The sequence below is a fragment of the Heliangelus exortis genome, chromosome W, assembly GCF_036169615.1.
Source record: "Heliangelus exortis chromosome W, bHelExo1.hap1, whole genome shotgun sequence".
NCBI lineage: Eukaryota > Metazoa > Chordata > Aves > Apodiformes > Trochilidae > Heliangelus > Heliangelus exortis.
The window spans coordinates 11,453,244-11,479,721 of NC_092453.1; the positions used below are offsets into that span (position 1 = coordinate 11,453,244).

The following is a 26,478-nucleotide window of genomic DNA, read 5'->3' on the forward strand; positions in this document are numbered from 1 at the left end:
CTCCCTCTCCTCAGGCAGGAGTTTTGGACCAATTTTAGTTTGGCAGTTGCAAAATTGTGCTTTTCTTTTTTTCCTAGGGAAATGAGACAAAATATGGACATTAATGCATCTTAAGAGTGTCCATCCCAGGTCTGGCATGTGGCACCTGGAGAAAGAGATTGGGGCACAAGTCACATTCCCCAAAACCTGAAAAATATTGAAATAAAATGAAAATTCAAGAGCAATCCATCCCTTTTGAGTTCCCCTAAAGCATCATGAGGCTACTTTGTAGATAGAGGGCTCTGAAAACCTGGGGTGAAAAACCATTTTTACCTCCTCAATTAAAACCCTCAATGCAATTTTTAAACTGCTTTAATTTCTGGGGAAATGTCCACTGTGTGTATTGAGCATTTGTGAAGACAAGATGACAGCAGGGCATTGTTCAAGGTTTTTATTAATTGAGAATTAAGTGAGAGAAGGGTCATTAATGCCAAGCCACAGGGATTTGCAGAAAGGAGCCTGGCAGGATTTAACTTTTGCTATTATGATGGGTTGTGTGGTGCAAGTCAGCCTCAAGGAGACACTTGACCCTGGTGTGGGATTTTTAATTAAAAAAAAAAAGAAAAAAACAAATGAGTCTGTGAAACCCTGGTGACCCTTACTGAGCAACTGAGCCAGGCCCAGCAGAGAAATTTGGTTCTTGCTGTGGTTCATGGAATCACCAAATGGTTTGGGTGGGAAGGGACCTTTCAAGGCCATCCAGTCCAACCCCTGGGATATCTCCAACTGGATCAGGTTGCTCAGAGCCCCATCCACCCTGACCTGGAATGGTTTCAGGGATGGGGCATCTCCCACCTCCCTGGGAAACCTGGGCCAGGGTCTCACCACCCTCAGAGAGGTTTGTTCTTCACAAAATTCTGGGGATTGGAAGGGTCCTCAAAAGATGACCAAATCCAACCCCCCTGCCAGAGCAGGGTCACCTCCAGGAGGTCACCCAGGAACAGGTCCAGGTGGGTTTGGAAGCCTCCAGAGAAGGAGACTCCACAACCTCTCTGGGCAGCCTGGGCCGGGGCTCCCTCACCCTCACAGGAAAGAAGTTTCTCCTCATGGTGAGGTGGAACTTCCCATGTTCTAGCTCCATCCCATTACTCCTTGTCCTGTTCCTGGGCATCATTGAGAAGATCCTGGCTCTGTTCTGGCACTCACCCTTTACATATTTATAGATGTTAATGAGCTCACCCCTCATTCTCCTCTTCTCCAAGCTGCAGAGCCCCAGCTCCCTCAGCCTTTCCTCACCAGGGAGATGTTCCAAACCCTTCATCATCTTTGTGCCTCTGTGCTGGACTCTTTCAAGGAATTCCCTCTCCTTCTGGAGCTCTGAAAGAGCAGAGGGAACAAATAAAAACCCAAGAGCTGTTGCACTGCCCAGAGCAAACCCTGGTCTCACAGCCTATAAGAGGGCATTGCTCTCCAGCCAGGCAGGGACTGCTTTTCCCCCTAAGAAATGAAGACCAAATGGTTTGCTTGTGCCATCCCTTGTGCCTGGGGTTCTATCTGCTTTTCCAACTCCTTATCCTGGGGGCTTTATGCCTTTCAACCCCTTGTGACCTTGGCATTGAACCCATCAGTCTTAATTAAATCTGCAGTAACGGGTGCTGTTGGGACACCAAAGGAGAAGGGCTCAGGGTGAAGGATGGGGAAGCTGTTAATTACATGGGAACCTTTGATTAGTCCTGGAAATCACAATTAAAGCAAAAAACCGTCAGGATACAAGTCCTGGGGGTACCCTTGGTGTCAGGGCTCACCTGCAGCCCTTCTCTGCTCTCTGCCAGCTCTGCTGTTGGTGAGGTTGGTGCAAGGCTGAACAGAAGCCTTTTAAACCCTTCTTCATTAGAAATGCTGCTAATGAGCTGGCAGCTGAGTGCTGGAGATGGTGCTAGTCTCAGCAGCTGCTGGGACACTTTATGCAAATCTCCATCTGAATTAATTGAGGCAGGGGAATAAAATTCAGCCAGGAGAAACGGAGCAGATTTAGTGCTGGTGGGAAACGTGGAGCCATCCATCAGCCTGACAGCTCTGCAGGGAGGGGGAGAAAAGGCAAATATCCTTGGATCTCAGAGGCACCAGCAAAGCACGTGCTTTGCTAGCTCAATTCCAACAACTCTTCCATCCTCTGGGATGGACAGAGCTGCTTGCCGAAATTGAGGAGCCCTGCCTTGGCTTGGGGGTGCATTTGTGTCCTTTGCCTGCTCTGATAGCAGGAAGGGGATGGGGAACAGGAGGGATGGTTTAGGTTCCACTCCTCTGCTTTGGCCCCAGCTGTTTGGGTGTTTTTATCAGATCTGGGAAATGCAGAAATTGCTGCTTCTCATTAGAGATGTTTCTCCAGTGTGCTGCTGTCTTTCCCTCTTCATTTAAATCTCTTAGCAAGTTGACATTTCCTTTCCATAGCTCAAACTGATGGGGTTTGTATTTTTTAACATATAAAAACTGTTGATTTTTTTTTTTTTTTTTTTTTTTTTTTTGCCTTCCCCTTCAAATGTGATGTTGGGATAGTGTGTGTCAGCTGCTGCGGGGCAAAATGTTGATTTGCTGCTCACCACCTTTCCTTCCAGCCTTTCTGGGAGTTGGATGGTGAGGAAGAGGTGGCTCTTTCCCTATTAGAGGTCCTTTTTCTGAGCAGATGCCCTCTGGCCCTTGAGGTGAGGGTGGTGGCTTCATGCATGGTGTCCCAGCACCAGTGCTGTAGAATTTGGGCAGTGGAGAGATGAGAAACCACCGGTGTCCTGGGCTGCATCCCCAGCAGGGTCAGGAAGGGGATTGTCCCCCTCTGCTCCACTCTGGGGAGACCCCCCTGGGGTGCTGGATCCAGTTCTGGGGTCCCCAACACCAGAAGGAGATGGAGCTGTTGGAGTGAGTCCAGAGGAGGCCCTGGAGATGCTGGGAGGGCTGGAGCAGCTCTGGAGCCAGGCTGAGAGAGTTGGGGTTGTTCAGGCTGGAGAAGAGAAGGCTGCAGGGAGACCTTAGAGCACCTTCCAGTGCCTGAAGGGGCTCCAGGAAAGCTGGGGAGGGACTTGGGACAAGGGCAGGGAGGGATGGGATGAGGGGAATGGCTTTAAACTTAAAGAGGCGAGATTGAGGTAGGACACTGGGAAGAAATTCTTGAATTTGAGGGTGCTGAGCCCCTGTGCCAGGTTTCCCAGAGAAGCTGTGGCTGCCCCATCCCTGGCAGTGTCTCAGGTCAGGTTGGATGGGGCTTGGAGCAACCTGGGCTGGTGGGAGGTGTCCCTGCCCATGGAAAGGGGTTGGGAATGGATGAGCTTTAAGGTCCTTTCCAACCCAAACCGTTCTGGGATTCAATGATTCTGTGGTCCCTGCCCACTCTGTTCCAAGCAGTGACAACCTCCTCATTCCCTCCTGACCCTCCTGAAGGTTTTGTGGCCAGTGGTAGCCAACAAGGAGAGAATCCAGCGTGGGGTCACAGCACCTCTTGGTGCTGACCTAAATATGGGTTTTGCTTGTTTGTGGGGTGGGGGAGAAATCACTCCTGGGTTGAAAATCTTGTTTGGAGGATGGGAAAGGATGGATTACAGTTGCCATCTGCCCTGATGTGCAGAATGGTAAATAATAATCAAAAGGTTAATGAGCCAAACTCCTTTAGCAGAGAGCATTTTGCTTTGCTGCCCAAACACCTCCCCTGTACCTTCCTGTGCAAAGCAGATTTTTCTCCCAAGTCACTGCCAAGTGGGACAGGAGAGATTTTTCAGGCTGGAGAAGTTTTGGAGAACCTCAGAGCTGATACCCTTCTGCTGAGAGCACCCATGGAACAGTTCTTCCCAAGCCCACCAAGCTTCCAGCAGCACATTGAGCCCAGCTAAATAACTCCAGGAATAACCATCTGGTAATTGTGGGAGCCTGCAGAGTGAGGGTCCTCTGGATTTCTTCTTGCAGGAGCCTCTTGAAATCTGTGGAGTGCTTTTTGGTAGTGGCTTGGGAAAAAAAAAAAAGGAAAAAATAAACCTCACCACATCCAGAGCTTCACTTGTGCTGCCTGAATGAACCTTTTCAGTTTAAGGTTTGTGTTTTGTTGTGAAAGGAAAAGGGGGGATGGTTTATACTGGAAGAGAGATTTAAGTTGGACATTAGGAAGAAATTCTTTAATTCGAGGGTGCTGAGCCCCTGGCCCAGGTTTCCCAGAGAAGCTGTGGCTGCCCCATCCCTGGAAGCATTTAAGGCCAGGTTGGATAGGCCTTGGAGCGACCTGGGCTGTGGGAGGTGTCCCTGCCCATGGAAAGGGGTTGGGAATGGATGATTTTTAAGGTCCCTTCCAACCCAAACCATTCCATGTTTCTATGACTCTCTGAAGCTTGTCCTGTTTTCTCTTTCATGGGTGTTTTTGTCCTCTTTGACCCTATAATGAGGTTGCCAAGAAGCCCACCACCACCAAGGGGGAAAAGCAGGCAAATGCTTCTTTTCCAAATAAAAATACCCAAATGTTTGTCCCAACCTCCACCACATCATTCTCAGTTGGCATTTGTTCACTTTTGATTTTTGAAGGTGCACATCCCTGTGTTTGGTTTCTTCTCAAGTCTTTTCACAAGTTTTTCCTTAACCTCTGTGGATGAATCATGTTGGTGAGATATTACACCTTCATTTTTATTACTGAATTAATTTTTAGGGCTGAATTCCTACTTGCCAGGTAGTCAGGGCTATTGCATCACCTGTAGTGGTTTGGTTCTTTTTTTGCCCTGCCCTCCTTCTGGCCACAGTCCCATTGGTAGGCTGCCCCTGGAAAAGTGCCCTTCATACAGGAGCAACAAAAACTTCCCAGGCTGGGCTGTGAGTATTGCCATTCCTCAAATAACTCAGGGATTAAAATCCAATAATAATAATAAAAGATGAATTTGCTGACTTCCAGCTTTGAAGGCAGTTGCCACCACCAAAAAGCCTAGAACAAACAAAGCTTTTTTTTCTTTTTTTTTTTTTTTTTGCATTTAAAAATTAATTTAATAGGAAATTATATTTTTTTCTTAATTATTGGAAGGTTGTACTCAATCCATGCTCTCTGACTGCTTCCATGCAGACCAGTGTTGAAGCATCCATGGAGCACGTTCCCAGAGTTTGCTGGGAGTGCCTTGGGCTAGCACTGAGGGCTTTGGACCAGCAAAACAAACCCTGCCCCTCCTCATTTATTGTTGCTTTTAATCCACAGTGGCAGATTGCTAAAATCAAAATCAAATCAGGAGGTGGGGATGGGATTTATTAAGCTTCTCCTTAAGCTGGGTGGAATAATGCAAGAGGCTTTGAGAGCACTGAATCACTTTGGTTTTATTGGGAATCTGGTTAAAAAAAAACAAACCCCAAACCAACTCAACAACAAACCAACCCCACATTTTTTAATTGTCTTCTTTTTGTTTTCCTTGAGAGGCTGAGCACATGGAGCTACTTCTCATTAATCATTCCAAGGTTTCATCTGGGTTTGAAGAAATGCTTTTTTTCTTGCCTTGATGGAGACACTGGAATTTTGGGAGGGGGTTAAGTGATCTCCTTAGGGTTGTGTCTCCTGAGCCTGAAGTCAGGCTGATCCTTCTGTCCCAGTTGTGGGAGATGGACCCACCTGAACTGCCCCTCTGCAACAAGCTCCTCCAGGAGATTGGGAGGTTGTTGATGGGGAGAGGTTGTTGATGGAGGAGGCTGTTTGGGGGGGGGAGGTTGCTGATGGGGGAGGTTGTTGGAGAGGCTGTTGATGGAGGAGGTTGTTGGGGCGGTTGCTGTTGGGGGAGGTTGTTGGAGAGGCTGTTGATGGGGAGAGGTTGTTGGGGAGGCTGTTGATGGGGGAGGTTGTTGGGGCGGTTGCTGATGGGGGAGGTTGTTGGAGAGGCTGTTGATGGGGGAGGTTGTTGGGGAGGTTGCTGATGGGGGAGGTTGTTGAAGGGGGCAGTTGATGGGGGGAGGTTGGTGATGGGGGGAGGTTGTTGGAGAGGTTGTTGGAGAGGCTGCTGGGGGGGGAGGTTGTTGATGGGGTGGAGGTTGTGGATGGTGGAGGTTGTTGGAGAGGTTGCTGATGGGGAGAGGTTGTTGATAGTGGAGGTTGGAGAGGTTGCTGATGGTAGAGGTTGTTGGAGAGGTTGCTGATACTGGAGACTGTTGGGGGGGAGGCTGTTGATGGGGGGAGGTTGAAGGGGGAGGCTTGCATCTCAAGCAAAGCAAAGAGGGAAAAGAAGGCAAAATTGACCACACAACTGAATTGTGATTTTTTTTTTTTTTTTTGGCTCTGTGGCTGTGTGCATGCAGGAGAGGAGAGCATTATAGCTGCTTGGGGAAATCCATTCATTGCAGCTCCTGCAGCTATTCAGCAGGGTGGGAAGTGTGCAGAATCTCTCAGCTGAGGAACAAATTACCCCCAGGGCTCCTCAGACCTTGCTAACAACCCTGTTTTCTTGCCTTCTTGCATGGCCTGGGCAGAAGGTTTTTCTTTCTGCATCATGAAAGCAAATTAAATCTCATTAGCAGGTGTTGAGGCTCTGAGTAACACCATAATCTCATTACATGGGAGCAGGGCTGCTCACTCTTGGATCTTGGCCCTTCATGAAGACTTTGGCTGAGCTGTCCAGGTCCACCTTTGGCATTTCATCTCAGAGGCATAAGGGTGGCCCCTACTTTGGAGGTGCTAAGAGGTTAAAATTTCCATCTAAGCATTTTTTTTTGGAGCCTGTTTGCAGGTTTCCCACCAAGGGATGATGTTGGTTTTGGTTGAGCTTCCATGGTGGTGGCTTTGGGTTGGGCCTTGTTTTATGCTGAAGAAATACAGTCTGCTGGGGCTGAATTTTTCATGAAAGCTTCCAGAAGGTTGGGTTCGTATTTAATTTTTTCCCAGGGAAATTAAATTTCACATTTACCTTGAGTCTGTACCCTGCTTTGTCAGATTGGTACCAAACCCATGTACACCTCGTCCAGGAGAAGCCTGATTGAAAGTCTGATTGAAAACCCATCCATAATTTACTCCCAAATTTAAATTAGCATTTATTTTTTTTATTTTATGGACTGAAAAAAATGAGTTTAGCTGCACTGACTCCACAATCAGTGTGGGGTGATAGCCACAGCGAATTAATTTATGATTTAATTTCCCAAAGTTTCCTTGCATTGAAACTTTTTCTTTCTTCTTTTTATTTTCCCCCTACCTCTCTCCAGTACACTCGGGTTTGGATTCCTGACCCTGATGAAGTTTGGAGATCTGCAGAAATTATCAAGGATTACAAAGAGGGAGATAAAAGCCTCCATCTGAAGCTCGAAGATGAAACCGTAAGCTTTTGAGCACTGATATTCTTTTCAGTAATGTAAAGCTCTGAATTAATGTGTGAAGGCTCCTCAGCTGGCTTGTGCTTTTTTAGCAAGTGTTTTAAAAATGTGTTTTATTGCCTTTGCACTTGCAGCTCTTCCCTGCCCTCTCCCTCCCCAGATACTCATGTTGGAGTAGGTGGTGAGAAAGCCCTTGACCTCTCTCCTTGCTTCTGGCAAAGCTGCAATAGTCCCTGATATCAGAATGATATTTTAAATTTTTTTTTTATAGCCACAGGACTTTAGAAATACCAACTGATTGGGTTTTTTGCTGCTGAATAAATTGGAAAGAGCATGGCTGGTGGCATCTACTTAGGCTTTTGCAGAGCCAGAAGCAACTGTTGTGTGATGGCTTTCTCTACACCTTTGTTTTTCTCTAAGTATAACCTTACATAAATCCCCTTTTTCCTCTATTTTTTAAAAAAAACCCAAAAGCTCTAAAAGACCAAAATGAGAAACTGATGTAAATAGCAATGCTTTTTAGCAAGTAACTCCTTCAAATGCACCAACAGCCCAGGCTCATGGCATGGGTAAGACCAGTGAGAAATCATTCCCAAAGCAGGAGGGAGGCAGCAGGGGTGGGGCAGCTCCTTTCCATCCTGCCCAAAATCCCAGAATAGGGTTGGAAGACACTTCCAAGACCATCCAGTTCCAACCCCCTGCCATGGGCAGGGACACCTCCCACCAGCCCAGGTTGCTCCAAGCCCCATCCAACCTGACCAGAGATGGGATGGGGCAGCCACAGCTTCTCTGGGAAACCTGTTCCAGGGTCTCACCACCCTCATACCAAATCTTTTCTTCCTAATGTTGTCTGGGCAACCTATTCTAGTGTCTCACTGGAACAAAAACCATTTTGGGATTGTGCTTGGTCCCAGAGCTCCCTGTTTGGTGCTCTTCCAGGTGAATCCCTTCCCAGTCCCCCATCCCATTGGGCTGAAATCTTTAGCAAAGGGGAGCAGTGCACGTGTGCATCTGATGGAGCTCCTGTGCCTCACATATCTTCAGGGGGGTTGAAGCTGTTGAAAGCCTTTTGTTCCCAACAGCCATCATGTATTACTCAACTGTTTAGTGCTTCTCTTTTGTTCTTGTGCTTTGAAGTGAATTTTCCTGGCTTTTTTTTGTGGCTTCTGCCTGCACTCTGTACACCAGGGCACTCCTGAAGGCGAGCTGAGGTGGAAATCTCACAAGGGATCCCTGGTGGCTTTGCCATTAAGATGGGAGCCTGAGTGCAAACCCTTGCTAATTGGCACTGGCAACAGGGAATTGAAGGCTGAACCAAGCCTGAGGGTGTCAGAAGTGCTCTGTGAGCCTGTCCTTGCCTCAGCTTTTCCTTGGGCTGTTCAAGGCCAGTGCAATGTGGTAGTGGTGGCTTTCTGGTTGCAAACTGGGATTCCTCCTTTCTACTGGGGAAGATTCTCCCTTATGCTGAGCACCCTTTCCTGAGACACCCCATGGGAAGCCATGTTGCAGGCAGTTAGTTTCAATTTTTCCCCACTGTCAAGAAAAAAAAAATAATTTTTTCTTTATTTGGTGGCCCTGCTGTGGAGTTGGGAGTGAGCCAGAAATATTTAGCATATGGGCAGCCATCTGCTGCCACACCATAACCTCAGCTCCTCAGGTGCTGAAGCTGCAGGATGTGCTTCTCCATGTCCTCCTCTGCCTGAAGGGGTGTGAGGTTCTGAGGATTAAAAGTGAACTTAAAAAACAGTCTGAGCAGTCATTCTGATGGGAAGCATATGGTCTCTTTTGACACGGGGCTGCTTTTCCAGGAGTTTGAAGATGCTTAGGTCAGACCAAGCTGTGATTTTCTGAGACAGAGTAAAGGCTGTTTGCTCCAAGGCTGGCCTGAAAACAGCTCCAGGACACTCAGGTTGGTGCTTGTGGACTATCTGTGTCCCCCAGGGCCAGCTGAGAGCCACTTAGCAAGGGGGATGAACTGTCATCTGGTGATGTGTCACCCAAATCCCTGTAGCACTGAGCACAGAGGGGCTTTAGTTCTGTTTAGAGCAGGGTGTGCAGGTATTTTAGGAGCAGCCAACTGAAGTTCTGCTTGGATAACTCACAAATTCTTAAAGGAGCTGCTGCTTTTGGTGTTCTCATGGTCCTCATGTGTGTCTCCTCAGCTCTATGAGTATCCTCTTGACCTCCAAGGAAACGAGCTGCCTTTCCTACGGAACCCAGACATCCTGGTGGGAGAGAATGACCTGACAGCCCTGAGCTACCTGCATGAGCCTGCAGTCCTCCACAACCTCAAAGTCAGGTTCCTGGAGTCCAACCACATCTACACCTACTGTGGTAAATGTCCAGGCTATGTGGTTTAGCTCCTGGAAAGCAATGGGTTAGAAAATGTCCATGTAGAACCCCCTTGAGATCACAAGCCAGAGGCTGTGGTGTGAGGAGGTCCCTGCACTGTGAATTTCGGGAGGGTGGGAGACATGGGGATGTGCCACCAAGATTTAGGTTGCAAAACCAGAGGTGTTTTTTGAGGGTTGGTACTCTGTGAGCTTCCTGAACTCGTGGTCCTAATTCTTGGTGGGAATATCTCATCAGATGATAGATGTAGATAAGATATTAGGAAGAAAAAAGGACTTGGCAAACCACTGGAGACCAGCACTGTGCTGGAAAGGTGCCATCCACCTGAGAAATGTCCATTGCAGGTTTTCCTCCTCCAAGACTGAAAACCAACCTTGCTGCACTGTTGTTCCTTTCCATTTCTTGGGATGACTTTTCTAGCAGTGATGCAGGCTGATTTTCTAGGTGCTGAATTGCAAGATTTTGGCAGAATGCTTGGGACTATTTGTGTGGCAGGGTGGAGGTTGATGTGTTACAGCTGCCATTAAGTGTTGCAACTTTTGCTGAGGAAATGTTTGTTGGGAGGACACTCTTTTAGAGTAACACCCTTGTAATAGGTGGCCTTAGCAGCTGGGAATAGCAGTGACTTCCCTTTAGATATAGTTTGGGATGGAAGGGACCTCGAAGCTCATCCAGTTCCAACCCCTTTCCATGGGCAGGGACACCTCCCACCAGCCCAGGTTGCTCCAAGCCCCATCCAACCTGACCTGAGACACTGCTAGGGATGGGGCAGCCACAGCTTCTCTGGGAAACCTGGCACAGGGGCTCAGCTCCCTCAAATTCAAGAATTTCTTCCCCTTGTCCAACCTAAATCTCCCCTTTTCCAGTTTAAGACCATTACCTCTTGTCCTGTCACTCCCTGCCCTTGTCCCAGCTTTCCTGGAGCCCCTTCAGGCACTGGAAGGTGTTCTAAGGTCTCCCTGCAGCCTTCTCTTCTCCAGGCTGAACAACCCCAACTCTCTCAGCCTGGCTCCAGAGCTGCTCCAGCCCTCCCAGCATCTCCAGGGCCTCCTCTGGACTCACTCCAACAGCTCCATTTCCTTCTGGTGTTGGGGACCCCAGAACTGGACCCAGCACCCCAGGGGGGTCTCCTCAGAGTGGAGCAGAGGGGGACAATCCCCTCCCTGACCCTGCTGGGGATCCAGCCCAGGACATGGGTGGTTTCTGTGCTTCCAGCACATCCAACATCCCCAAGTCCTTCTCCTCCAGGCTGCTCTCAATCCTTTCTCCACCCAACCTGGATTTTTGCTTGGGATTCCCAGTCCCCATGTGTAATTAGCTGCAACATCCCTCTGCTGGCATGACTTCTGCAGCTCCACGTGTGCTCCTGTCAGCTCCAGCTCTGCTTTCATCCACAACCACTGAGGTTTCCTCACTGCAGCTTCTCCTGAAGCTTTCTGATCATTCTGAGCTCAGCCCAGGTGCAGAAAGTCAGGCTCAGTCATATGGGATGAACATTCCCTTCTCATCCTCTTTATCTTTTCTTCCTCCAAGCAAATAATAATGATTGAAACAGCTAATGCAAGCCCTGAAAAGCCTGAAGGATTAATTCTGTGCTTGGTTTGTTAACATCTCTCTCTCTTTATCTCTTGGAAGGTATTGTCCTTGTTGCCATCAATCCATATGAGCAGCTGCCAATCTATGAGCAAGATGTCATCTATGCCTACAGTGGCCAAAATGGGGGGGACATGGATCCCCACATCTTTGCAGTGGCTGAGGAGGCCTACAAGCAGATGGCCAGGTGAGTGAGTGCTTAGTCAGGGGTGGGAGCATCAAAAATGGGCAAAGACCCCTTGAAATATTGCAAAGGTACAGGTTAAGAGAAGTTGGGGGGTTCCATCATGGTTCTGTGTCCCCAAGCTGTTGTGGTATCACCCTGTCACAGAAATCAAGAAGAGTTTCCAAGGGTTTTTTTGTGACCAGAAAAGTTTTTTCAGATAATCAAATTTAATTGAAAGGGGAAACCACTGTGTAGAAGGAAAACAAAATATCTGTGAATATTTTTTTCCTCTTTGAATTCTGATTTGAGTACTATTTCAAACATATTTTGGTGGCCATCATCACCCATTGCATGGGGCAGAGCTGCTTCATGCTGAAATCTTTTTGAGGTCAGTTATTTTGAACTCTGCTTACCCACTTGACCCTCTTTTCTCTGCCAAGAGTGCTGGGCTGAGGGGGGGAATCTCTGGAACCTCAGGAACTCAGTGCATCTGTGATTCAGATGGAGTTCCTTCTCCTCTTGCTGCTTGGATAAGCTTCTTGGAAGCAATTCAACCCCCTCTTCAAATGTCATGTTTAATAGCTTGGAGGAAACTGCATTTCAGATCATTTGGTGAGATAATCAGACTAAACCCAGAAGCTGATGTTGGTTGTCTTTGTGGAGACACCATGATTTTGAGTTAGGAGCTGTTTGAAGATATTTATGGGCCTCTCAAGGCAGTGCCTTCACCAGATGAATGTGGTGTGAGCGTTTCCCTTGATTTATTTCTGTTTGCTCTGTTGCTGAGGCCAGATGCAGGCTTTTTTTCTTCCCAGAGGAGCCATCAGCTGAAAGAATTTGAGATGAAACTGAAAATTGTTGCACTGGGGATGGTTTTCTTAGGGCTGTCTGAGGGTGTTCAGATTTATTTGTAGATCAGCCCTGAATTTAAGAGCTGCCATGGATGGAGACCACCTGGGTTGTGCCCAAGGTGACTCCAGCCTGCAGTTTGGACCTCTTGGGAAGAATTTTTAAAAAAATATTGGGGAATTGTCTGGAGAAAGAGGAGGGCTGCGTCCTTCTTAGGTGAATCCAGGCTGAGCAGCAAGCTTCACAGTGCTTTGGTGAAGTTACCAGGGTTTTCCTAGCCAATCTGGACAGCACCCAGGAGTTTTCCTGACCACTCATCTGAAACAGAAAACAATTTCTTGCTTTTCTGCTGCAGCTTGTGCTGGGGAAGGCTTGGTGGTTCCCCACATCTCTGTGCATCTTTTTTGCAGGCAGAGGGTGAGAGGCAGCTTTAAGCAGAGGTGCTCACCTCCTCCTTATCAGAGGAAGTCTCCTTTTGACAGCTCTAATTGAAAAGTGCTCTCTCTGGATGCTTAGGAGTGCTCTGGCTGCCAGGGGACAGGGAAATAACCACCTTCAAAGCTCCTGAACACACCACTTGCTGTTCAGCACTGCCCTGGTGCTCTCTGTCTCAGGCTGGTGTGAGGGTAATTGCAGGCTTGGGTACAAAAGAGGGATTCAAATGAGGCTGAGAAGAGATTGTAAAGTGGGTTAGAGATCTCTGCCTGGTGATTTGAAACATGGCTTGAAGTGTTGTATTTTCAATCTGAAAGCTTTTAGGTGGAAGCTTAATTCAGGCTTTTCCCTCCACAGTGCTGGAAGGAGAGGGGTGCCTGAGTGGTGTGTGTGGTGGGTGATGGTTTCAAGATTTCTCTTGATTTCTCCTGCAAGATTTCTCCCATCTACAGGCTGGGTCAATGGGATGAGGTCAATAATGTGAGGTTCAGCCCAGCCAAGTGCTGGGTCCTGCACTTGGGTGACACCAACCCCAGGCAATGCTCCAGGCTTGGGGCTGGGAAGTGCCCAGAGGGAAAGGAGCTGGGGGTGACAGTGGCTGAAGAGGAGCCAGGGTGTGCCCAGGTGGCCAAGAAGGCCACCGGCATCCTGGCTTGTGTCAGGGCAACAGAGCTGGGGAAGGGTCTGGAGCACAAGGAGAAGGTTCTGGAGAACTTGTGAGGAGCAGCTGAAGGAATTGGGAATGTTGAGTTTAGAGAAGAGGAGGCTGAGGGGAGACCTTCTGGCTCTCTGCAACCCCCTGAGAGGAGGTTGGAGCCAGGGGGGGTCGGGCTCTGCTCCCAAGGAGCAAGGGATGGGAGAAGAGGAATTGAGCTGGAGGTTTAGATTGGAGCTTGGGAACAATTTTTCCCTGGAAAGGGTTGTCAGGGCCTGGCCCAGGCTGCCCAGGGCAGGGCTGGAGTCCCCATCATTCCTGGAGGGATTTCCAAGCCCTGGAGATGTGGTGCTGAGGGCCATGGGGCAGGGGTGGCCTTGGCCGTGCTGGGTTAAGAGTTGGTTTTGATGATTTTCAAGGTCAGCCTGTGTGTGGTGTTGCCCTCTCATTGGGAAATGCCAATTTAAAAGGAGAAATATAAAATATAAAGGAAGGAAAAAAAGGGGAAAAAAAACCACAGGAAAAAAAGCTGTGGTTGGGCCAGGTGAAGGGCTGCAGTGGGTAAATAACAGCATCTGGTCCATTTTTGGGGACAAAGCATCTGAACCCTTTATCATGATGCGAGCATGTCTGATTCCTCCTGTTTAAATATGAAAACTTCTCCCGAAGAGGATGCTTTGCAGCACTTGCATCTAAAACAGCTTGAAAAAGGGCAAATGATTAAAATTCATTCTGTGGCAGCCTCTAATTTTCCAGTGCCCAGCTCTTTAGAAGCTCTCTGGGTCCCCAGTGTGAGCCTGAGAGCACTTGGTTCATTAGAACAATAATGTTTGAGGCAAAATACCCAGCATGGAGTTAATCTGCTCCAAGTGGAGGGTTGATCATTTAGTGATTAATTAAAGCAATTTAGGACACATTATCTCCAGGTAGTTCAACCATCTCCTCACCTGGTCTTGTTCTTTATCCACCTGATGTTACCTGGTGAGGTGCATTGGGTGTTGGTGCTTTTTATGCCTTTGGGTGCTGTATTTGCACCCCTTAAAATGGACTCAAAGCTTTGAAGGAACATCCAGGATCCCTCAGAGAGACAGCACAGCCCCTTGATGCCCTGGCTGGTTGCTTCTTGCTTTTCTTCTAGAAGAACAAAAGCTCCCTTGTGTTCTCAAATCCCTCTGGTGGCTCAGGTTTCCTTCTGTGTCATCAGTCTGGATAGAAGCCTGGAGTCTGGCAGGAAAAAAATTCCCTTGGAAACTTCCTTCCTGCTGAAGCCAGCCCCACCAGCAGCTTTCCACACATGACCAAGGGTTGTTTGTCACTTCTCACCCACCTTCCTCTTGATTGATGTCCCATCAGTTGTTGCCAGCTCTGTGGAGGTGACCACAGTTTGACAGCAGCTTCCCAGTGGTGACCTTTGGGGACTGGAGTTACAGGTCAGATGTTTCCCTTTGTGTCTGCAGCCCCATTTTTCTTCTCCCCACCTCAGCTTGGCAGTGCTGTCACTGTGGTGTCTCCAGATGTTGAGCTAAGTTTATTAGAGATGTTACCAACCAACCCAAACCAGTCTGAGATTCTCTGAACTTCTCCAGAGGTGACAAAAAGAAAAAAAAAAAGGGATAGATTCCAGGTAACACTAAGGACCATAGTGGAAACCCTCTGCTCCTGCTTTCCCAGCTATGAGAGGCAGCAGAGGAGAAATGGCTCAATAAATGGTCCTTTTTTTTTAATTTTTGGGATCATTTCAACTGAGAATGATGGTGTTTGGTAGCAGCTTTAATCAGAAACCAGACATCCCTTCCAAAAGTGGCACAGCACTGGCATGGGAGAGCTTAAGGTAGTCCCCATCATTCCTGGAGGGATTTCAGAGCCTTTTAGATGTGGTGCTGAGGGCCATGGGGCCTTGGCAGTGTTGGGTTAAGGGTTAGACTGGGTGATCTCCAAAGCCTTTTCCAACCAAGAAGATTCCCTAATTCTGTTGTGTGGATCTCTGGCTGTAAAAGAAGCTGCTCCAAATTCTGCTTGTTCTGCTCTGGGGATGAGGAGTCTTTTTTGGAAGCAGCTCTTCTGAGTTTTGTCTTCACAAAAGCAGAGTTTCTCCTCTTAGTTTCTCCTCCTTGTTATTAACTCTCAGGGTGGGGAGATGCAATCCAACAATAATGAAATGATTGTGGTTTTACCCATCCCTATCAATGCCCTAGGACAGCAATGCCCATTAAGTGTGTTAAAACCTGTTGTCCAGCAAGGCTTTATGGATGTTCTCGTTGTGGTTAGGCTGAGGTCAAAATTATGGTACTTAAAGGATTTTTTTTTTTTTTTAAATCTTCAGATTGCTCTATGAACATTAATCCTCCCAGCATCCCCAAAGAAATAGGTTAAATGTGATTTCCACACTGGAAATGCAGATGGATTCATTGATTCATTGCCTCAGCCTGGAGAATTAGTGTCAGAGCTGGGATTAGAGCTGGAGTGACCCCAGAGAATTGTTCCCTGGGTCTGGCTCTGCCCTCCTTTCCTTTGGATATTTTTCCCTCTCATAGGAGCTGTGGTTTTAGAGCAAGTGGTTTTGATCTGGCTGCTGAGGTCAAGATGAAGTTGAGCAGTGGTTTGCTGGGAGCCAGTGGTGGTTTAGTGAAGAGAAAGCTTTGTGCAACCTGGGCTGGTGGGAGGGGTCCCTGTCCATGGAGAGGGCTTGGATCTTGATGATCTTGAAGGTCTCTTCCAACCCAAACCATCCTATGAAGTTGTATGAAAACAAACCTTACAAGTTCTGTGTCCTTTCTCATGGATTTCTATTTCCTGCTTTAAAGAAAAGCTCACACTGGAAAAATTCAGACTGGGGTTTAGCTTTGGAGAAGATTTGGGGTCTCTTTGTCCTTCTGCTTTCAAGCAGTGGTGCTGGGAACCATCCCTCTCCTTGGGTTCAGCCCTTTGCTATTCCCATGGCTTGGACATTCCTCTCTCAGCAATTAGGACTTTTCAGGAATGCTCAGCTCTGACTTCACAGCATCAATTGATGGGAAATCATATCTGACAATGACAATTGACAGGTTAAACAAGCAGGGAAATTTATCTCCTCCATGGAAAGGCTGAAAATTAGCAGCTGCTCCTAATCAACCCAGGTATTTGGTGGAAGTGCCCTTTCTCTTCATGGACAGCTGACTTTTTAATGCTTAGATGTTGCCTAAAACCCCCTTTCTGTTATCTATTGGACTTTCAGACTACATAGAAGGAAGAGAAAGGTTTTATGGTGAGACACTTGTAGAGGATGACCAGAAAAGTGGTAGACACCCCCTGGAACCATTCCAGGTCAGGTTGGATGGGGCTCTGAGCATCCTGATCCAGTTGCAGATGTCCCTGGGATTGGACTGGATGGCCTTGAAAGGTCCCTTCCCACCCAGATGATTTTCTGGTGGTTTTCTCCTCCTGTGAAAACTCCAGTGACTCTTCATTTGTCATGCTGAGCTGGGCACTTTGCCCATCTCATGCTGTGCTTGTGGCCAAGGGTGAGAGTCTTGATGGGTGTTAATCATAACATGACCAACATCTACAAAACCTCAAAACCCCAAAACTTAGCTGTGTAGCAGCTTCTGAGGAGATTTTCCTGCTTGAAAGGGATGCATGGAAATAGCCAAGTGAAGCAAAACCTTCAGATGGCACAGGCACAGTCCAGCTGTCTCAGCCCTCAACTTTGGAGGTGCTGTTGCTCCTCACCTGGAAGAAATACTCCTGAATTTTGTTCTGGGTTGGACTTGGACCTCCATGGCTTTGTGAACATCAGTGATGGATGAAGCCTGGAGCTCAGGTCATGGTTTTCTTTTTCATAGAATCAGAGAAGAGTTTGAGTTGGAAGGAACCTTAAAGCTCATCCAGTTCCAACCCCCAGCCATGGGCAGGGACACCTCCCACCAGCCCAGGTTGCTGGGATCACCTTGGAAAGCTTTTCCAGGAAAAGAAACAAAAGCATTGAAGACCCTTGAGCTGTAGCAGTGGCACATGGTGGGGACAGCATAATTGAAGCTGAATCCCCAGGGTTGGATGAGGGTCAGCATGTTGTGTGCCCATGTTTGTGTATCTTGTGAGCTGTTTGCAAGGGGGAGGAGGGGTCTGATGCACATTGGAGTGGCATGACAAGGCATGGTGACATCCCTGAGGGGCACAGGAGCCACAGAGACCCCAGAAGAAGCTGTAACAGCATTGCCAGGCTGCAGCAGAGCCACTGTTCACCCTTAACATTTTATTTTACCCAGACTTGATTTTCATAATAATTTTTTCCTGTGCTGATGCTGCGAAAATTGACTGTATTTCAAACAGCTGCACCTGCACTATGGCCAAACCTTTGAGTATTTTTTCATTCCATGCTGAATACAAAGAAGCCCTGCATGGTTTTAACCAGTTTCTGCTCACTGAGCAGCCTCTTTGCTACCAGCCACCCTGGAAGATTTCATCTGGTTTTCCCAGCTGGCACCAGCAGTTGGTTAATTTGGATGTCAAAGAAAGGCAAGGCTCTTGCAGCCTTTATTCCTCAAGGCTTTTATTCCTGAAGGTGGGAAAGAAATGTCTGAACATGCATTTTCCATCCAAAAAAACCCCATACCCAGCAGAAGAGACACATCAATGAAGATGCAGGAGCTTGAGTAGCCTGGCTGACTTGCCTGGAAGCCAGCAGCTTTATTCTGATTTGATTTTAATATATTGCAACTCCAAAAGTTTTCTTGTGCCACAGTGAACCCAGCAGGGCCATTTCATGGAGCATTATAGCAACTTTTGGAGAAACTACGGGTAAAATATTACCTGGCAGAGCAAATGCAAGAGCACCAAATGGGTTTGGCCATGGTTGAATGATGGTACTTAAAAAAAAAAATGAACCAGAGGGAGATAAACCACGGGGGATACAACCTAAAAGACAGTTAGGGATGGGATCTGAAGCACGTGGAGTTTGGGTCTGGAGAACCCCTTGGATGGGCTCACTGGTGGGTTGGTCTCTGACTGGTGTCACCAGCCAGGTGACATGCTGATAGTTGATATGGAGAAGTTATAACTGAGGTTAAAATTGGTAATGAGAGTTCTTCATCATGGATTTCAGACAGGTAAAAACCAGTTTGCAGAGCAGTACCTCGTAGCAGTTCTGATTGGATGCCAAGGAGTGCAGAATTCCTCTTTTTTGAGCTTTATTGGCTTCATTCAATGGAAGAGGCTCTCCCAGACAGTTGTAGATTTCATCTTCTGGCTTCAAAAAAAAAAAAAGAGCAACCTTGACATATTTGCAGAGCTCCTTTTGCAGGCCCCACACTTGTTGGCAGATACATTGGTTGTCACCTCTGTCTTCTGCTTCTCCTTCACCTCCAATGAAGGATAATCCAAAGCCTCTCTGCTTTTTCCTGCCAATCTTGAGTTTTATGCCCATCCTACTGCTGGCCAAGATGGGACATTGACTGCTGGAACTCAGCAAGTGCTTGGCCACAAAGATGATCAAAGCAGAGGTGAAACTTCTCACTTACTTGAACCAGTGAGCTAATGATGATAAATCACCTGTCTGGAAACACCTGCTATGGGTTTATCCAGCATAATTCTACTTTTGGTACTTGAACACCTCCAGGAAAGAGGAAGGAAGATTAAAAGATGTGCAGATGTGGTGCTTAGGGCCATAGTTTTGCAGTGGACTTGGTAGTGTTTGGTTAACAGTTGGACTTGTTGATCTTCAAGGTCTTTTCCACTCTTTTCACTTTGGAACTGGATCTCCAAGCTCTTTTCCAGCCAGAACAATTCTGTGGCTCCTCACTTTGGAGCTGGCACTGCTTTTTCTCCTTTGGGTTCATCTGTCTGGTGGCTTGTGCCACAAAAAGAGCTTTCTTGCAGATCCATGGAATCCTGCAGGTGCAAGACCAGCCTCTTGGCATCCCTGTGCCTGGATCCTGCAGGACAATCATGGGAGCTTGGCTAAGAGGTGTGGAGGGCTGGCAACCATGACTTAGCAAGTTCTTGGTGAGATGCCCAGCCTGTCCCCATCCCAGGTGACTCAGCCATCAGGAAGGCTTTGGTTGACAGCATCCTCAGTTCCCAGCTGCTATTTCTGCTTTAACTGTCTGAAAACTGAAGTGCTTGGAGTTTCCTCATGCCAAACTGCTGGTGGATGCTCAGGAGAGCTGTGGTGTATCCAAGGGATGGATTAAGATGGACTTGATGGATCAATCCCTGAAAGATACAACCGTGTAATAATGGTGGGGTGTTGCAGAATGGTTGTGGTTTTGTTGAAAGTGTAAGAGTGGTGTCTGGGAATCATTTAGCTGCTTCTTGTCTCTCTCTCTCCATGGCCAGAGGTTTTGAGTTTGGAGATCTTGGAGCAAGTCCAGATGAGAATACAAAAGTGATAGGAGGGCTGGAGCAGCTCTGGAGCCAGGCTGAGAGAGTTGGGGTTGTTCAGCGTGGAGAAGAGAAGGCTGCAGGGAGACCTTAGAGCACCTTCCAGTGCCTGAAGGGGCTCCAGGAAAGCTGGGGAGGGATTTTGGATGAGAACATGGAGTGATAGGACAAGGGGGAACAGTTTAAGCTGAAAGAGGGGAAATTTACATGAGATATTAGGCAGAAATTCTTTAATTTGAGGGTGCTGAGCCCTTGTGCCAGGTTTCCCAGAGAAGCTGTGGCTGCCCCATCCCTGGCAGTGTCTCAGGTCAGGTTGGATGGGGCTTGGAGCAACCTGGGCTGGTGGGAGGTGTCCCTGCCCATGGAAAGGGGTTGGGAATGGATGAGCTTTGAGGCTCCTTCCAACCCAAACTATTCTGGGATTCCTGTTGTCTCTGCAAGCCCTTGGAGATGTTCCAGAGATAGAATCATAGAATGGTTTGGGTTGGAAGGGACCTCAAAGATCACCCAGTTCCAAGCCCCTCCATGAGCAGGGACACCTCCCACCAGCCCAGGTTGCTCCAAGCCCCATCCAACCTGACCTGAGGAGACACTTGATGTTCAGATTGTCCTTTCCATTTCAGTTGTGTCACAGCTCTGTTCCCCACAGCAGAGTCCCAAACAAATCCATCACCCATCCTGGAGGTGGCGACAAGGCCAGGGGGGATGGAGGCATGTGGTGAGGGAAGGTCTTTGCATGATGTGAAGGAACTCCAAGAAGAAAATGGATGAATGTACCAAAGCTTTTATTCTTTGCCCCAACAGGGATGAGAAGAACCAGTCCATCGTTGTCAGTGGGGAGTCAGGTGCTGGCAAGACAGTCTCTGCCAAATACGCCATGCGCTTCTTCGCAACCGTTGGTGGCTCTGCCAGTGAGACCAACATTGAATCCAAAGTCCTTGCATCCAGCCCAATTATGGAGGTAAAAGCTGCAGAATTGCCTTTGTCCTGCTTGCAGAAATCACTGTGTCTCTCTCCAGAAGTCACAAAACCAGGGAGAGCCATAGGGGTTTGTGAGCCAGACCTGATTTGCAGCCTCACAGCAGCCCTGTGGTGATCTGAAAATACAAAAATATCAGTCATGGGTTGGGTTGGAAGGGACCTTAAAGCTCATCCAGTTCCAACCCCTTTCCATGGGCAGGGACACCTCCCACCAGCCCAGGTTGCTCCAAGCCCCATCCAACCTGACCTGAGACACTGCCAGGGATGGGGCAGCCACAGCTTCTCTGGGAAACCTGGCACAGGGGCTCAGCACCCTCACATCAAATCTTTTCTTCCTAATGCCTAACCAAAATCTTCCAGTTTGAAGCCATTTCCCCTTGTCCCATCATTCCATGCCCTTTTCCACAGTCCCTCCCCAGCTTTCCTGGAGCCCCTTCAGGCACTGGAACATTCTCTAAGGTGTTCCCATTGCCCAGGGAATGTCTCTGTCTTTATTGGAAGAGGTTGAGAAGGTTGCCCATGCAAAAGCAGTAAAGGAGAACTTCTGGGTTTGCAAAACTCCCCCAGGTTGAAGCATGAAAATGGAGTAGAGGGATGTGAGGGTGGTGACATGGTCCTTAGTGCTGAGGTGTGTGAGATGTCCCTGCTGGGAGATGGGAGAGGTACTTCTGCTTTATAGCCAAGGAATCAAAGCACAGGAGATGCTATCACTGAATGGTTGTGGTTGGAAAAGACCTTGAAGATCATTAATTCCCGCTGCCGAGGCCACCACTGCCCCATGGCCCTCAGCACCACATCTCCAGGGCTTTGAAAGCCCTCCAGGGATGATGGGGACTCCAGCCCTGCCCTGGGCAGCCTGGGCCAGTGACAGGGAGGCATTGGAGAGGCACGAGGGGACTCTGGCCATGTCTCCAAATCCATGAAGCAAAGCCTGAACATCTGAAGAAGTTAGAAGGGAGTTCCCTGCCTCTCCCAGGCCTTCATCACCTATGTCCCCTCACAGGAGAGCTGTTGATGTTGACTTTTGGTTGAATAAATATGGGGGCATTCTAGAAGTCTGATTAATGAAAATGTGGCATGTATCTGAAGCCTTTTGATGGAAGAAAACCCCATAAACCCAGAAATGAGTGTTTGTACAATAACCAGACCCTGCCCAAATCCCATCGCTGCTCTGCCGGCCTCAGCTGCTCTCCCTCCTGCAGCTGAGGAGGGTTTTCCCCCACAGCCTCCCATTCCTATTTACAGAATGCTTGATTATAAATTTACATATGTAAAAAGCTTTCCAAATGAAGTGAAAACTGCATGTTTCATGGCATTCTCTGCAGGCAATTGGGAATGCTAAGACCACACGGAATGACAACAGCAGCCGCTTCGGGAAGTACATTCAGATCGGCTTCGATAAGAGATACCACATCATTGGGGCCAACATGAGGACCTACCTCCTGGAGAAGTCCAGAGTTGTGTTCCAGGTGAGGAATTCTGCTGGTTTGCCTTCTTCATAGAATCCCTGGCTGGTTTGGGTTGGGAGGGACCTGAAAGATCACCAAGATCCAAGCCCTTTCCATGGGCAGGGACACCTCCCACCAGCCCAGGTTGCTCCAAGCCCCATCCAACCTGACCTGAGACACTGCCAGGGATGGGGCAGCCACAGCTTCTCTGGGAAACCTGGCACAGGGGCTCAGCACCCTCAAATTAAACAATTTCTTCCTCATGTCCAACCTCAATCTCCCGTCTTCAAGTTTTAACCCATTTCCCTTGTCCTCTCCCTACCCCCCTGTGTCCAAAGCCCTCCCCCAGCTTTCTTGTAGCCCCTTCAGATATTGGAAGGTTGCTCTGAGCTCACCTGGGAGCCTCCTCTTCTCCAGGCTGAACAACCCCAATCCCTCAGCCTGGCTTCCCAGGGAGGTGCTCAGCCCTCTGAGCATTTGAGTGCCTCTCCTCTGGACACCTTCCAGGAGTTCTGTGTCCTTCTGATGTTGGAGACTCATGAACTGGACCCAGCACTGCAGGGGGGGTCTCAGCAGAGCAGAGTAAAGGAGGAGAATCCCCTCCCTTGACCACTGTGCTTCTGATGCAGCTTGTCTCTCTTTTGGGTATACCCAACACCCTGTACACCAGGAATTTAATGGTCTGGTTCTTTTGGATTAAAGATATGGCTTCATAAGTCATTTTCTTGGTGGACAGGGCTTCCAGGTGTGTCTTTCAGGCACAGTCTTTTGCACCCAACCTGGTGACCTCGTTCTGGAGGAATATCAAAAGCCAGGAGGAAGAAATTGCAGGGAACAACCTTAAATTTTGAGAAGGTAGAAGGGAGGCAGAGGAGGCTGATGGCTCTCCCATAGCACATCCCATGGGTTTCTTGTGCATGGCCCAGCACAAGCCTTCTTGGTTTTGAAGTGCCTTCAAAACTTCTGTCCTTTCCTTACACAAAAAAGTCCCACCTAACCCCAAAAGTCCTAAACCCAAAGCCACAAGTGTGGGACACTTTTTGTAATATTGCTGTTGGTTTTTTATTTGCAATGTGGTGCTTGCAGGTGAACTTAGCCCCATTTTTCCAGAGTGGTATCAAGTGTGGAAGGTGATTTAAAGTTCTTTATTTTCTTTGCCAGATGGACTGAATTTTGGTCAGGGTGAGGCTCAGCACCTCCCGTTACCCAGATGGAACAAGTTCCTCATCTCCTTAGTGACACCAAGGATGTCTTAGTGATGTTGGGAAGCTGGGAATGGGGTCAGGGTGACCTGAGGCACAGCAGGCACTGGGCTGAGGGTGGGAATGTTGCTGTGACTTTTATTTCCATTAACTCAGCATTTGACCCCACAGGCAGAGGATGAGCGGAACTACCACATCTTCTATCAACTTTGTGCCTCAGCAAGTCTTCTAGAATTCAAAGACCTTGGACTAAGTAAGTACTTCAGCCTTCTAGCTGCTTGGGTTTGATGGCAATGGGAAAACTTTTTTGGGGAGGAGATAAAGGGAGATGAGCTGGAAGGATCTCTTGGCCCAAGTGGTGCATGGGTTTGCCTGTGACACCTCCAGGCATGTGGATACACTGTGGATGAGACACCAACACTCATCCTCTCTGCTGGGCTGTGGTTTGTGGTTTAGAATACCCCAAATTGGTGTGGTAGGAGCTCTACCTGGTGGGTAGAAGGTGTTGCTGGAGGTTGGGGCTGCTGGGAGGAGGTTGTGGATTTTGTAGAAACTGTCTGCAGAACCTACACACTGTGGTAGATGCCAGCTGGTGCAGGGAGGTCATGGGTTAATAATGCAGGAAACTTGCACAGAGGTTTCTGTTTAAATGAGGTGTGAGTATGGGGTGGTCTGGCTGGTGTCTTCCAGTTTTGTCCTTTAAATCCATCCTCTTTTTAGACTGGCTGTTAATGGGTAACTGGATGCCTCCCAAGCTGAGTTTTTCCTCTGAATTTCCAGCAAAACCTCACCTGAGTAAGAGGTTTTCCACTTGCAGCAGGGGATGCAGAGATGTGGTATAATTAATTTTTGATCTCTGTTATTTGCTGGTGCTTAAAAAGAGAAGTGAGGCTTAAAACATGCTTTGAAGTATTTAAAATGGTGTGGAGGGCAGGTTGTGATCCCAAGATGGAGGAGCTTGCTGCTTCAGAGGCTTGCAGAGGTTTCCATCCTGGCTGCAGAGGAGTGGTAGATGTAGAGGAGCTTTTGGGTAATTCTGGGCTCATGTTAAGGACTTTTTGGATCAAGTTAAGTGCATTGGTCATGTTAACTAAATGTTGGTGCTGAAATGGAAGCATAGAATCATTGAAGGTTTGGGTGGGAAGGGACCTTTCAGGGCCATCCAGTCCAACCCCAGGGACATCTCCAACTGTATCAGGTTGCTCATAGCCCTGGAATGACCTGGAATGGTTTCAGGGATGGGGCATCTCCCACCTCTCTGGGAAACCTGGGCCAGGGTCTCATGGCCTTCAAGGTGAAACATTTCTTGATCTGAAACTGGAAAGGAAATATTTGACTTGAAAGGTGATGTCTCAAAGTGGTGCCTTGGTGTCTAACTTAATGATGTCCAGGCTATGGTGCAAAGCAGGGGGTAGGTTTTATTTTTTTGCAGTGACTCAGAGGTGTTTTGTGCTTATTTAAAACATCACACACACATTAAAATATAAATATTGGAATCAGCTATACCAGAGGTGACTTGAGGAAGAAACAGATCCCAATGTGGAGGGTTAAAATTAGAGGCTGATGTCCTGCTCACATCAATTGGTGCCAGCTCTGGATGTGTCTTGTGGCTTCACCACAGGAGCTCCTGCTGTGCTGGGGACACCAGGATGGACATCATGATGTTTCTGACCCTCACTGCATTTTCTGCTCCTTCTTCCCACTGCTCTGGCAAGCAGCAGATTACTGAAACCTCCCAGTCCCAGGGCTTTGGATGCCACATTTTGACACATTTTTTTCTTACAGCTTCAAAGTATAGCTAATGCAAAAACCTGCAGGAGGGCTGGGAAGGGCTGGGGACCTTCTGGTGGCAATGTGTGAGTCCAAAGCCAGTGCAGATTGCAGTGATTTTTAAAGGTTGCCAGCAGGCTGATATGGAACACCCAGCCAGCTGGTTTTCTCTTTTCTTTTTGTGACACTTTTGGAAATATGTTTGACTGTGCTAAAACCATCTTGCTCAGCTTTTCTTGGTGAGCTTCTCCTACCTGGTGCTGAGAACTGGTTCTGAGTGGGATGGGCTCTGCTGGGACTCAGCCTGGCAGCCTTGGGTGTATTTTTGAGTGGTTTTAGCCTCAAAAATACCTTTTTTTTAAAGACAGGGTGATTGCATGAGGTTTTTAAAGCCAGTATAAACCCTACCATCTTGTTTTGTATTTACACCCTTTTCCTACTTCAAATTGCTGATGGATTTTCTTTTTTTTATTTCTTTCTAGCATGTGCTGAAGACTTTTTCTACACTTCTCAGGGAGGTGACACATCAATTGACGGTGTGGATGATGCTGATGACTTTGAGAAAACCAGGCATGCCTTCACTTTGCTAGGTAAGGGCTTCCTCTGCTTGGAGGTTTCCCAGCAGAAGTCTTTTGCAAGTGTTTTTCAGTATTTTGCCTTAATTATGTAGCTTTCTTGTACCTAAGAGCTATAAATCCATCTTCCTATATGACCTAGTTGGCTTTACCTCATTCTTTAGTGTGAGCTGCAGAAGTGTTTCTTGCAGCTCTCTGCCAAGTGGCAGGGAATTGGAGGAGGGCACTGAATAGAAGAGAAACAAAAAAAAAAAAAAAACCAAAATAAACCATTCTGCAGCCAGAGCTCTTCTGTGGCTTTGACTTGCTCTTCCTTACCCTATTTCCAGGCAGGGAAAGAGCTTTTACTCTGCACTTCAATCTGTATTTGGGTTGAGGGGTGATGTAACTTCTCAAACCATCACAGACTTGCACTGAGCAGCTGATTCCTGGGAATAATGAGCTGAGCACATCCCTGCTGAGCCAAGGCCAACTTTTCCATGGCCAGCTCTAAAATCTGCCAGTGCACCAACCACCCCTGCCCACGGGGGTTGCACAGTGCCTGGGGAACTGCCCTCAGCAGAGATTGTTGGAAAGGAAGAAACAACTTTTGCAGGGAAAATCTTGCCCAGAGTTTATTAACATTTATCTAAAACCAAGTTTTTCAATCCTGGTCAATCTCAGTGTCTCCCTGTTGTGTTTCAGCTGTTGGGAGAGGAGCTCTTGGGTTTTGCAGCCAGCTGTGAAATCCCTCCCACCCCCAGTATCCCAACCACAGCAAACAGGGGGACTCATTTCAAGTGTTACAACTGCAAGAATTTCCCCTCAATTTGGTCTC

The 26,478-nt window shown here is 47.9% G+C and overlaps 1 protein-coding gene across 1 annotated transcript in view; it reads left to right on the forward strand.

Annotated features, from left to right (window-relative positions):
- Positions 1 to 26,478, forward strand: part of LOC139789309 (unconventional myosin-Vb-like) — a 123,750-nt gene that overhangs the window by 16,315 nt on the left and 80,957 nt on the right. Inside the window, exons 2-8 of the mRNA XM_071729828.1 lie at positions 7,171 to 7,281; positions 9,441 to 9,612; positions 11,266 to 11,410; positions 20,490 to 20,646; positions 21,992 to 22,135; positions 23,488 to 23,569; positions 25,569 to 25,676. Of these exons, the coding sequence (XP_071585929.1) occupies positions 7,171 to 7,281; positions 9,441 to 9,612; positions 11,266 to 11,410; positions 20,490 to 20,646; positions 21,992 to 22,135; positions 23,488 to 23,569; positions 25,569 to 25,676 (919 nt within the window). The remainder of the gene's footprint in view (positions 1 to 7,170; positions 7,282 to 9,440; positions 9,613 to 11,265; positions 11,411 to 20,489; positions 20,647 to 21,991; positions 22,136 to 23,487; positions 23,570 to 25,568; positions 25,677 to 26,478) is intronic.